Source organism: Hyla sarda, chromosome 9, assembly GCF_029499605.1.
Source record: "Hyla sarda isolate aHylSar1 chromosome 9, aHylSar1.hap1, whole genome shotgun sequence".
Classification (NCBI taxonomy): Eukaryota; Metazoa; Chordata; class Amphibia; order Anura; family Hylidae; genus Hyla; species Hyla sarda.
In genome coordinates, this window is record NC_079197.1 from 125,506,376 (window position 1) to 125,520,159 (window position 13,784).

General features: G+C 46.3%; 1 protein-coding gene across 6 annotated transcripts in view; it reads left to right on the forward strand.

The window, feature by feature from the left end:
- The window catches only part of MAP7D3 (MAP7 domain containing 3), a 93,802-nt gene extending 83,020 nt beyond the window's left edge, over positions 1-10,782 (forward strand). For all 6 annotated transcript variants that reach the window (XM_056541004.1, XM_056541003.1, XM_056541006.1 and 3 more), the window contains one exon: positions 9,158-10,782. In XM_056541004.1, the coding sequence (XP_056396979.1) occupies positions 9,158-9,165 (8 nt within the window). In that variant the 3' untranslated portion in view covers positions 9,166-10,782. The remainder of the gene's footprint in view (positions 1-9,157) is intronic.
- The last annotated feature ends 3,002 nt before the right edge of the window (positions 10,783-13,784 follow it).

Here is a 13,784-nt window from a genome sequence, read left to right on the forward strand (position 1 = left end):
GCCAGACAGTGGTCTGCATGGTTTCCTCTGCCGCCTGTCACTCATCACACAGCTGATGTATCTGTGGCTGGAGTTCCAGTACCTCACTACTATGCTAGGTGTCCGAAGGACTGGCTCGTTGTCTACTGTGGACCCATACCAGTAAGCCAGACAGTGGTCTGCATGGTTCCGACACCGCTTATCACACAACTGATGTTTCTGCTGCTAGAGTTCCGGTACCTCACTACTGGGTGAGGTGACTGATGGAGTGACCCCTTGTCTGCTATGGACCCATACCAGTAAGCCAGACAGTTGTCTGCATGGTTTCCTACACCACCGGTCACACATCACACGGCTAGTGTATCTACTGCTCGAGTTCCGGTACCTCCCTACTGGGTGAGTTGACTGATGAAATGACTTGTTGTCTACTATGGACCCATACCAGTAAGCCAGACAGTGGTCTGCATGGTTGCCTACTCCGCCTGTCATACGACAAACGGCTGATGTATCTGCCGCTGAAGTTTCGGTACCTCACTACCGTGCGAGGTGCCGACCAAATGACTCGTTGTCGTCTATGGACTCATACCGGTAAGCTAGATAGTGGCCTGCAGGTTTCCTACACCACCTACCATACATCACATGGCTGGTGTATCTGCGTCTGGACTTCCGATACCTCGCACTCTGTGATGTGCTCAATGGAATGACTTGCTGTCCATTGTGGCTCCATACCAATAAGCCAGACAGCGGTCTGCATGGTTTACTACACTGCCTGTCACACATCTCACAGCTGTTGTGTCTGCTGCTGGAGTTCCGGTCCCTCACTGCTGTGTGTGGTGCCCGACGGAGTGTCTCGTGGTCCACTATGGATCCATACCGGTAAGCCAGACAGTTGTCTGCATGTTTTCTTCTGCTATCACATTTCGCCTATCACATTTCGCACGAATGATGTTTTTGTGGCTACAGTTCTGTACCCCGCTGCTGTGCGCGTTATATGTAGAACTGCCCAGCGTGTCTCACGGAAACTACGGGATGTCAGGGATGCATTCCACAGCTCCTCTGCCTCCCTCTATCTCCCAAGGGGTGGGTTTCTCGGCCTCCCCGCTCTCCCACCTATGGCAAAAGGGCACGGTTATCACCTGTCCGCCTGTTCCTTTTTCACCAACTGCCTGGGGGTGTTCATGTTCAACCAGACTGCTGTCTATACGGTTTCCGCCGTCATCGGTCTCTGACCTCTGGGCTGCCGCAGACATAGCCAGGTTTCCCGTAACTCACTGCTGGGTGAAGGTTCTGGAGTAGGGTATACGGGATTGATGCCAGTCGGGCAATCCCTCGTCTGTTGGTTTTCTACAGCACCAGGGCGCCCCTTGGATGGGCCGCACTCTAGTACCCCGCCTTCTGTGGAAGGTTGACAGGACTGAACCTGGGTGCTAAGGAATCCTTTACCTGCCGGCCAGACTGTTTTTCCGCATGGCTTACTACTCCATCGGGTCAACTATCGTACACTTCCACCCTGTGGACGGTAGTTCAGGTTACCCACTGCCATGATATGGTTTCGAGTGAGTCTCCCCATGTTACCCCATGGGCCTTATTCAATGCACCACATACTAGGTTTACAGGGTTACCTTCTTGGCCAGGTCCCTCTCTGCATGCCTGCTACTCTGTCTACAGGCTGGTATTTCACTCCACTGTGTGTTTCCGTATGCGGGACCCGGCGGGGCCACGGTCCCTTTGCCACATAGCCAGACTGGGTCTGCATGGTGTTCTAATTCATCTGGTTACCTCCCTGGGTCTGCAGATATGCAGCTGCAGTCCGGTGTCTCTCTTTCCAGGTGCAGTTCCGCAGAGTGTGTACCTGTGGGTTCTTGGGACCCTTTCTACCTGTTAGCAACGCTGTGTCTGCATTTTTCCTGCTCCACACTCCTTCATCTCCTGAGTCTGCGTCTGCAACCTTTGTGTCTGGCACCATTAGTAGATGGGGTGTGGGCTTCTTTTCTGTAGGTCCCAGGGTTTTTTCTCCGCAACGGCAGCATCACTATGTTCTCCTTTCTTAGGTTGCGCTGTTGAGCTGCTAGAGGCTTACCTCCCTTCCTGCTGGTCCCTTGGATGTCTGCGGTTTCTTTCGTGGCTGCAGTCTTGGTACCCCACTGCTATGGTGAGGTACCCATGTCACATATGCTAGGACCACTCTGTAGGTGTAGAGCCCACCTTTCCTTTTGTTTGCAGGGGTGAGCCTCAGGGCTTCCTGTGATTTTGGTTCCGCAATTCTGCGGCGGTTGAGCACTTCTGTTCTGACATGGGGCCTGCTGGGGCGGCAGTCAGTTCAGCCTCTCCCTATGCCTCCATGTGTTTTTTTCCGGGGTTTCCGGGGTTGGCTTAGGTACCTACGCGTTACTGTCTGGACTGGCTCTCAACATATCTTGTATTTTTTGCCCAGCTCCAGTGTACAGGATTCCGATCCCTCTTGGAACACGAGTGGCTCCTCCAGGCAGCGATGATTGCCGCTGGGGCCTCCGTTCACCCAATACTTGTCCCGTGGTGGTGAGACAGCATTTCCCTGCTCCTAGTGCACCCGGTGTGTGTTGCCATTCCCATTTCCAGGGGGTATGGGGATCAGGGTGCTTGGCATGGGTCTGTGCTTAAGTTTTCATCTCGACCACCCTTGTTTTCCCTCCTCTGGAGAGACCATTTGGTTAGGTTTTTTCTGCTGCCAAGATGTTGCCATCTCACTGTTCCCACCCTATAGGTGGAGTATCTGGCGGAGCCTTTGTTTTTTTGCTGAGAGCATTCAACAGAGCCTTTTTCCTGTCTAGGCTTGTGTGCTTACTGTCCACTTTCACAGTCTGGCTCTCTTTCTCCTTTTGTGTGGTGATCTACTGCTGCTCACGCAGCTGGGCTCTCTCCTCTGTTGGTGGAGTTTGTGCAATCTCCTTGGAAGGGTGTGTCCTTCCTTCCCTTTTGTCTGTGGCAGTTGTACTACCCTGACACTGAAGTTTTCTGGAGTGATCCATCCTGTGCCCAGACTCTGGGTGTCCCAGCTGGGTTCTAATTTGTTCCTCCCTCCATTCCCGGTCTGGCGGGATGGTTTCATCAGAGTGCTCTGGTCTGCTCGGACCACTCGGATCAAGGACTGCTTGGTCTCCTTGGCTTGGACTCTGTCCTAGGATGCCGTGGTGTGCCTTCTTTTCAGGCGGCTCTTCCGCTTCCTCGGCCCTTAGTGATGGTTCAGGTCTTGTGCTTGTGTGGTGATCTGGTCACGACTCCTCCACGATCCCATTAGTAGGGGCTGTCTTTCTGTTTTGCACTCCTTCACTTCTTCATGGAAGTTTTTTGCCTGGAGAGTTTTTGCGGACATCTGTTTTCCTTCCTCTTCAGAGGTCCAGGCGACTCTGTCTCCAGGTTACTTGTCGGTCTCTCCGGTATCTGGGATGCCCCCCTTTTCAGGGTGTTTGCAGGCCCTTTCTTCCTTCAGGGTCCATGTCCTCCCAAGTTGGAGGGCGTTCAGGTTATTCGCTTTACACCAGTACAGCTATTTTCACCTTCTGGGTGCTCATGGCAGGCCCCTGGGACAGGGGTTTTTGGGTCTGCGGCCGTTCAGGTCTTTGTTCTCATGCACCCGACCTCTCCGGAACAGATTTTCATCTTTCTTTTTTTCTGTGGTTTCTTGTCTCTCTATATGACCCGGGTGTCTTGGGTCTCTACAGAGGATGGCCCCTTCCCTTGGCGTCCTAGTCCATATCCTTTGGACGGGAGATCTTCCGGGAGTTCCATTTCTGGGCCTAGTGTTTCTCCGCCTGACGGGCTCATCCGCAGGTTTGGTGGACATGTGAGTTCAGTCTCGGGACTGATTCCTTTTCTCTCGTGGTTATTTTTCCCGCCCTAGGGGACTGCTTTGGTACGTCCCATCAGTTAGAGTGACTGAGAAAAGGAGAGGTTTTTTTTGTACTCACCGTAAAATCTTTCTCGTAGCTTTCATTGGGGGACACCGCACCCACCCATTTCTTCATCTTTTTTCCGTACTATTTTTGCCGGTTCTTGGGTTGTTTCTCCGGGACTCCTTTCTAAGGTCCTTCGAAAGTATGTCTTTGTTGGTTTCTCCTACTGCTTTGTGACAAAACTGATTACCTCACTGCAGGTTGGCAGGTATAGCCGACTTTTTTTCCTAGTGTCAGCGCCTCCTAGTGGCAAGAGCATATACCCATATACCCATAGTGGTAAATTTTCGTTGATACTTGCATCATTTCTTGGTGAAAACATTTCATGAAAAATGTGAAAGTTTTGCATTTTTATAACTTTGAAGCTCTCTGCTTGTAAGAAAAATAGACATACCAAATAAATTCTATATTGATTCACATATACAATATGTCTACTTTATGTTTGCATCATAAAGTTGACATGTTTTTACTTTTTGAACACATTAGTGGACTTCAAAGCTCAGCAGCAATTTTTCATGTAAATTTCAAAATCAGAATTTTTCAGGGACCAGTTCAGTTTTGAAGTGAATTTGAGGGTCTTTATGTTAGAAATACCCCATAATGGACCCCTTTATAAAAACTGCACCCCTCAACATATTCAAAATGACATTCAGAAAGTTTGTTAACCCTTTAGGTGTTTCACAGGAATAGCAGCAAAGTGGAGGCGAAAATTCAAAATCTTCATTTTTTACACTAACCTGTTCTTGTAGACCCATATTTTTTATTTTTACAAGGGGTAAAAGGAGAAAAAGCCCCCCAAAACGTGTAACCCAATTTCTCTCGAGTTAGGAAATACCTCATATGTGGATGTAAAGTGCTTTGTGGGTGCACTAGAGGGCTCAGAAGGGAAGGAGCGGCTTTTGGAAAGTGAATTTTGGTGAAATGGTTTTTGGGGGCATGTCACATTTAGGAAGCCCCCATGGTGCCAGAACAGCAAAAACACCCCACATGGCATACTATTTGGGAAACTACCCCCTCAACGAACGTAACAAGGGGTTCAGTGAGCATTTACAGCCCACTGGCATTTGACAGATCTTTGTAACAGTGGGCTGTCCAAATGAAAAATTACATACTTCATTTTCACGGACCAGTTTCAAAAATCTGTCAGACACCTGTGGGGTGTAAATGCTCACTGCACCCCTTATCACATTACGTGAGGGGTGTAGTTTCCAAAATGGGGTCACATGTAGGTATTTATTTTGTGTTTATGTCAGAACGCTGTAACCAGCCACCCCTGTGCTAATCACCAGTTTAGGCCTCAAATGTACATGGAGCTCTCTCACTCCTGAGCCTTGTTGTGCGCCCGCAGAGCATTTTACGTCCACATATGGGGTATTTCCCTACTTTGGAGAAATTGTGTTACAAATTTTGGGGGTCTTTTTCTCCTTTTACCGTTTATGAAAATGTAAAGAATTATTTTTTACACTCACATGCTGGTGTAGACCCCAACTTTACCTTTTCATAAGGGGTAAAAGGAGAAAAAGCCCTCCAAAATTTGTAGTGCAATTTTTCCCAAGAACGGAGATACCCCATATGTGGCCCTAAACTGTTGCCTTGAAATACGACAGGTCTTTGAAGTGAGAGAGCGCCATGCGCATTTGAGGCCTAAATAAGGGATTTTCATAGGCATGTACCCGGATGCAAATGTTATACTTGCCTTCTCCACCAAAAATACTGTGTGCCAGTTTTCCCCAAACATGGTGCCTCCAGCTGTTGCAAAACTCCCAAAATGCCTGGACAGTCAATGGCTGTCCGGCAATACTGGTAGTTATTTTGCAACAGCTGGAGGCTCCGTTTTGGAAAAACTGTCGTACAAGGTGTTTTTTATTTTTATTGGGGGGGGGGGGGGGGCACATTGTAAGGGTGTAGTGTTTTACTCTTTATTTAGGGTGATGTAGAGTAATGTAGTGTTTTTAGGGTACATTCACACGGGCGGAGATTTGCAGTGAGTTTCCCGCAGCAGCGGAAGATTAGCCGCATCTCAAACTTGAAGCGGGAAACTTGCTGTAAGCCTGCCCGCATGAATGTACCCTGTACACTCATGTGGGGGGGTAAAACTGCAACTCCCAGCATGCACTGACAGACCATTCATGCTGGGAGTTGTAGTTTTGCAACAGCTGGAGGTACACTGGTTGGGATTGGGAAACACTGAGTTAGGTAACAGACTATCGCAGTGTTTCCGCACCACTGTCTGTTTCCTAACTCAGTGTTTCCCAACCCATGTGCCTCCAGCTGTTGCAAAACTACAACTCCCAGCATGCATGGTCTTTTGGCGCATGCTGGGAGTTATAGTTTTGCAACAGCAGGGGGCACACAGGTTGGGAAACACAGAGTTAGGAAACAGACAATGTTTCCCAACTAGTGCGCCTCCAGTTGTTGCAATACTACAACTCCCAGCATGCCCAGACAGCCGAAGGGCATGTTGGGAGTTGTATTTATGCAACAACTGGAGGAGAACAGTTTGAAGACAACTGTGTAGTGGTCTCCAAAATGTAGCTTTACAGATGTTGCAAGACTTCAACTACAAGCATGCCCAGACTGCCCAGACATGGTGGGAGTTGTAGTTCGGCAACATCTGAAGGGCCACATGTTGCCAAACTACAACTCCCATCATGCCTGGACAGTCAGCATGCTTTGAATTGACACCACTGTATAGTGCCCTTCCAGATGTTACAAAACTACAACTCCCAGCATGCTGAGACGGTCCAAGCATGCTGGGAGTTGTAGTTCTGCAACATCTGGAAGGACAGTGGTCTCCAAACTGTGGCCCTCCAGATGTTGCAAAACTACAACTCCCAGCATGCCCAGACAGCCAAAGGATGTCTGGGCAAGCTGGAAGTTGTAGTTTTGAAACTCCCAGATACAGCAGTGAAGATCACTTTACGGCGATCTTCACAGCTGTATCTAGGAAGCCGCCGCCTCCACTTGCCTGCACCTCCTGTCAGCCGGTCCCTGGTCCTCGGTTGCCGTGTGAGCCCAGGTAACCAGCGGTCCCCGCACTTTGCCGCCATCTTCCCCTGCTCTGCCCCAACATCCAGGGGCGGGCAGAGCAGGGGAAATTAACGTTCACCCCCGCCCCTGCGTGCGATTCGCCGTTTGGCCGCATCGGCCAATAGCAGGGGATAGGAGGAGGTGGCACCCTGCCACCTCGCTCCTATCCTCTAGGATGATCGGGGCTGTCTCTGACAGCTCCGATCATCCCTATTTTTCGGGCTATCGGGTCATCAGAGACCTGATCAGCCCGGAAAAGTCGCGAATCGCAGATCTGAATTGATCAGTGATTTGCGGCAATTGCCAACATGGGGGGTCAATCGCCGACATACACCCGTGGTCCCCAACAGGTTAAAATATATAATGCAAAAAAGAAAACTCTAGAAATTTGAAAAATGTTTTGAATATTTTTGTTTTTCACAAAAAATGCTGCATGCATCAACAAAGATTTACCACTAATATAAAGTACAATCTCAGAATCACTTAACTCATTTATTACAACCTAGAGACACATGCCAGATTAAAAAATGTGGACTTTTATTTATTTAACAGGGGGTGTTCTTAAGAGGTTAAAGTAAAAGTAGAACAGGGTCATGTGACTAATAATAAGCCACCATCTTGAATTTCAGATTTTAAACTGTACTCTCTTTGAAATCTGCTACCAATCCCATGATGCATCAGCACAGCAGGAATGATATTGTATTAATCCACATGTCTATATTCTCCTATATTGACCCACATGATTAAGATATATAGGCCTTATTTATCAAAATATGTGAGAGAGATTTTTCCCACAGCACCTACCGTATTTTTCGCCGTATAAGACGCACTTTTTCTTCCCCAAAACTGGGGGGGAAAAGTCGGTGCGTCTTATACGGCGAATACACCCCTATCGCGGCGGTCCCTGCGGCCATCAACAGCCGGGACCCGCGGATAATACAGGACATCACCAATCGCGGTGATGCCCTGTATTAACCCTTCAGACGCAGCGATCAAAGCTGACCGTCGCGTCTGAAGGGAAAGGGACACTAACCTGGCTGTTCAGTCGGGCTGTTCGGGACCGTCGCGATTTCACCGCGGCGGTCCCGAACAGCCCGACTGAATATCCGGGTTAGTGCTTACAGGACACCGGGAGGGACCTTACCTGCCTCCTCGGTGTCTTCTCCGTTCAGGGATCCCCTGTATGCCGGCGCTCTCCTTCCTCGTCATCACGTCGTCGCGTACGTGCGTCGGCGTGCGTAACGACGTGATGGCGGCGACGGAGAGCGAGGATACCCGGCCGGCCACAGAGACGTTCCAGAGCGACGGGGACACGGCGACAGCGATGGAGCGACATCCAGGGCAGCGGTGACGGGTCTGGAGCGGCGGGGACACGTGAGTATTACCTCCTATGCAGTGGTCTTCAATCTGCGGACCTCCAGATGTTGCAAAACTACAACTCCCAACGGCTGTCCGGGCATGCTGGGAGTTGTAGTTTTGCAACATCTGGAGGTCCGCAGGTTGAAGACCACTATTGGGTTCAAAATCTTAAATTTTTTAGATTTTGCACCTAAAAATAGGGTGCGTCTTATACACCGGTGCGTCTTATAGGGCGAAAAATACGGTAATCGCTGCTCAGCTTTTACTTTACCAAAGCTCTTTAAGATAGAAAAGCTGAGCTGTGATTTGTTGCTGTGGGCAAAATCTCTCCAGTTTTTCTCTCACCTTTTAATAAATTAGGGTCAATATTTCAGTTTAACTGTAAAGTGCACTGTGTAAAAACTAAAGCCCCCAAAAGTTTCTAAATTGGGCTGTTTTCTTTTTTTCCATCCCCCCCCACCACCAAATAATATAATTTTTTTAGTTCTGTCATACATGTAATGGTAAAATGAAAGGTGTCACTACAAAGAGCAATTGTTCCCATAAAAAAAACAAGCCCTCATATGGCCCTGTAGGTAGGGAGGGGGGAGAGTTACCGTTCTTAGAAAAAGAAAAATTAAAATTGGTTGGTTCCTTAAAGGAGTAGTCTTATGGAAAAAAACATATTACCTATCTGCAGGATAGGGGATACGTTTTAGATCGCGGGGGGGGCCCAGCACTCTGACTACTCATGATCTAAAACGTATCCCCTAGAGAAGTTTTTTTTCTATAAGAAATCTCCTTTAAGGCCCAGAGATGCTGAGTCTTGTATGTTTGGTCAGTAAACTTATTACAATCGTTGTTTCCTCTATCCCCAGAGATGTGACATCTGTTCGGCTCTCGTCCTGTTATTGCACTTCGCTCTCCAGTATTTAATAAAGTGCTGAAGCCTTGTCGTGAATAGCTGCTATTTCAACCTATTACTTACAGATGCAAAGATCATCTAGCAAGAGAAGAAACAAATGTCATACGTTGGCACTTCTTCAGGGAGACTACGTTGGGCAGTTACACAAGGTCACAGAAATCTTAGTCCTTATTATCTGTAATGTTGACAGAACTTGTCTGTTACTCCTTATGCAGTAAGTTATTGTACCCTCATATGTGTTAAGATCCCAACGTGTCCATTAATGTCATTAGGTTTTCTGTTCTAGCACTTACAATGGCTAAGTCATGTTAATGGTTGCAATGTTAAAACTAACCCTTCAAAGAGCTGAAATGTTTCACACTTTCAGTATGTTATTGGGGTTTTCTCTCTAATATGGCCAACACTTGGTAAGCATATATCATTACTAATATCTTTGGCTAATAATGTTCACTCATTTGGTGAGGCTCTTATGCACAGTGGACAAAGCCCTGTTTATGGTCATTGTTGTTGATCGGGATTAGAAAAGTTTTCAGCTTTTTTCTGCTACTCTTTTCTATGTCCTGTGTCTGGTTTTGCCCACTTTTTTGCCATCCAGTCATGGATAAGCTAAGCATACCGATGTGGTGACCCGCGTAGTAACAGCAGGAGAGCCCCAGGTCACTGAGGGACTCAACCTGACAGGGCCTCAGTGTAGTGAAGGACCATGTCCTGTACTGGGACATTACACTGATATATTGTTTTGTTAGAAATGATTCAGTATAGCTTATAATGTATTAATTGTAATTCCTGCTATTTCTATGTTTAGGTGTCTAATGGGTGGTGTCACTTAATATCTGGCAGCCTTCACTGTATAAGAATACTGCTGCCAATCACTTTGGGTCTCCCACTAGACTTCCAAGCATAGAAAGATCAGGGATTCTTTCAATACGTTACAAGTTATATGGCTTTGTTGGAAAAGATCCATTATATGTCTGCTTAGCTTATCATGCTTTGTGACATACAGTTGACAGCTTGGCCTGTATGTTCAAAGTGACAGGTTTCCTTTAAATCATTCTGAATTCAGATTACTAGTGTCAGAAGATCTAGTGATATCATTATGGGCTGATTTCCAGAATAATAACTTCGGTTTTTCCACTGTGTACAAGAGATGACTCCTACCAGTGTCCCTCAGCTTTACTCTTCTCATTTTTTTTTTTTTAAACATTTCATATTTTTTTTCTATTGTTATGTGTTGCTGATATATTTGTAAGTATTATTTTATTGTGTACATACGCATCAGTATTAGACAACTACTTGATTATTTTGAGGTTTCTGTTGGTATTTTACAGTGAGTTAGTTGTGAGCATGCTGCAAAACCCATTTGTTTCATGGGGCTTTACATGCAGCAAGCCTATATATTTCAGATTACCTTACTTCAACAGGCTCAACGTTAAACACATCCATATTAGAATTAAGCATGACGGCTTGACTGATTGACGTCTCTGTTAAGTAAGTGGCATCTTCGAGGATTGTGGCTTAGCCGTCACACAATCCTCCCATAGACTTGCATTGAGGGGGCGGGGCTATGACATCATGAGGGGCGGGGCGTGACATCATGAGGGGGCGGGGCTATGACATCACAAGCTCCCGGCTCCAGCGTTCTGAACAGTTTGTTCCAAATGCTGAGCAGCGGAGTACCCCTTTAAGAGCCACACACTGTGTTTAATACAAGGTGACGCTACCAGGTGCTGGTTGAGAAGAGTTGTTAGGTAGCAAAATAGGAGTATATTTAATTTACTAGTATAAGGACTGTCGGGGTATTATCCCTTTCCGTTTTGCTTGTGCAATGGTTAAGATTTAGAAGTCCTCGAAAAACTTAAGCTACTTGACTAGACAGAGCCTGATAATTACTGTGCCTGTGTTTATCAATTCACATGAATTGAAGATATTTAAACCTAGTGATGCTGGGGATAAGGATTTAACAGCCCAGTGCATAGGGTTTCCATATGAATGTAGCCGGTCTCAGGGGTAAAACCTACTCAAAACCATTACCTGTATGTAACAAAGAAGATAGGAATCTACGATTGGCTCCAGGTTTTCCGCCTCCTTACTCATAATGCTGACACTTTTTCTAGATTCATCAGAATCCAATGTGTCATAATCCAGGCATCTGTGATGACAATAGTTTCCGACAGAAGTCTCTTCCATTGGTTTGGAAAATCCATCCGATGTGCTGCATTGTGTGTTTGTGGAGGGTGAACGTAATAAGAGCCAGGAGACAGTTGATTTAATGAAATTGTGGAACTTTCCCATCACAAAGACTTATCGTAGTTGGTTTTGGATTAAATGTTTTGGCTATGAGGGAAATAGTTTCATCTGCTGAAATCCTGTTTACTCTTAATCTTGTCATCGGCGTCCGCTTGCTAGCAGTTGTTGTTCACACAGAGCAGTGCCTTAGGTAAACTATATATATATATATGTATTTTTGTATGAACACTGTTTAATTCTAGCAGAGACAATCTAACCAGTAAAATCCTTATTTTTTTGTTTACATGTTACATGTTAATTTCCTAGTTACATCTACTTATGTAAATATATGTGCACTGTTAAATAAACTTTATAAATGATAAAGCGTGTTCTGGTATCGCTTAACTGGGCTTTGTGTGATCACTGAACATTGTGGAACTAAGAACTAGTGCTACCTATTGACATGAACATCTAGAGCAGTGGTCTTCAACCTGCGGACCTCCAGATGTTGCAAAACTACAACTCCCAGCATGCCCGGACAGCCTTTGGCTGTCCGGGCTTGCTGGGAGTTGTAGTTTTGCAACATCTGGAGGTCCGCAGGTTGAAGACCACTGATCTAGAGGGTTAGTAAAAAGATTCTTTGTTTATAGATCTAGGTTTGTGCAAGTGAGTACTTAGCCAAAGAGTTCTCATGGGAAGGACATATGACCACTAGCACTAGAACAAGATTTTTCTCTTCACTAGTAAATTACATATTCCTGCACATTTGGAAGATGCAGTAAAAACAATGTACAATTAGGTGCTAAAAAGACATTGGGTAAAACTAGGGCCATTTCACTCCTAGCAGCCTCCCAGTCTGACTGGGAGAGCAAGGTAAGTGAGCCATTACACCTTGTTCACACTGGTGTGGTGCGGGGCGGCGTCCGTTGCTGCCGTGGCGCTGTGTCTGCGGGCGGTTGCGGCCCATAGACTGGTTTGAGAGGCATTGGGGCCGCTCTGACAGTGGGTCGCTCCCCCCCCCGTGGGCGCCTGTGTCGCGGCGGTGGTGGTCGCCGCCCGGTGCTACGCCATTTTATGCTAGGGACGTTAGGGACCCACTCTAAATAGGTGACCTTGACGTGGCGAGTGGGCTTGTACTTTTTGATCAAAAATGTTTACTAACAACCTGTTAGTTTTTGATATTGTGCTGAGAAGCAATCAGATCATTATACAACATTGTAGATGTGCACCATGTCTGTTTTCTACCCGAATTCACATTAGGTAAAACTACTACTGAAAAGGGGCTTGGGAACAGTAATTTCACGATCCTCACAGGGATTCTTTACTGTAAGAACAGTGAGACTATGGAACTCTCGGCCACATGTTGTGATGTCTGACTCAATAAATAAGTTCAAAGGGGTGGGGGGGGGGAGCCTGGATGTTATTCTAGAGAAATATAATATTACATGTTATGGATACTAGATCTATGTGGATAAAACGTTGAGCCAGGAATTTATTCTGATCACCATATTGGAGCCCAGAAGGAATTTTTCCTCTGTCTTGGGGCAGTGGGCATCAGCCTCATGGGAAGGGGTTTGCCTTTCTCTGGATCAACACAATAGGACTTGAGGATGAACTTGATGGACTTTTTTCAACCTTACAAACTGTGATACTATTAATTCAGCATGTTGCATTTATTTATCTGATGCTATATGTATCTGAGACTTCCCTATCCTTAGCAACATATATTGTAAAAATGTGTAATAATGTTCACAAAGACCCCTAGGGGGCGTGTGTGTATTCAAATGTCAAGAAGAAAATCGGAACCATTCTGGTGTATTCCGGATACAGTCTCAAATCGGTGAGTAAAGGTAAGCAGGGTTTCTTAGTTTAGGTTTCTGGAAACCCTGATCCTTGGTAAAGATTGCCTCCAGCTGTTGCAAATTTACAATTCCTAGCATGCCCAGAGAGCTCTTGGTTGCTGGGAGTTGTCGTTATGCAGCAATTGGAGGCACAGTGGTTGGGAAAAACTTCTCTAAAGGCTAAGTTTTCACTTGGTTTTTTTTCTTGCAGTTTTTGGATATCTGCCACTGCGGTTTTTGAGCCAAAGCCAGAAGTGTATTCAAAAGGAATAGGACATATAAAGGAAGAACTTACACTTCTCCTCCCTTATGGTTCCACTTCTGACTTTGGCTCAAAAACTGCAGTGGCAGATATCCAAAAACTGCCAGAAAAAAAAAAGTGGAAACTTAGCCTAAGGGGCATCTATGGAGTAGCTGTACTTGGCTATCTTTTACAGTTACATTGTGAGTAAATGGAGTAGAGGCTGAGCATGCACACTGCTCCTCCATTTACTGGGTTGGGGGGGCAATGTC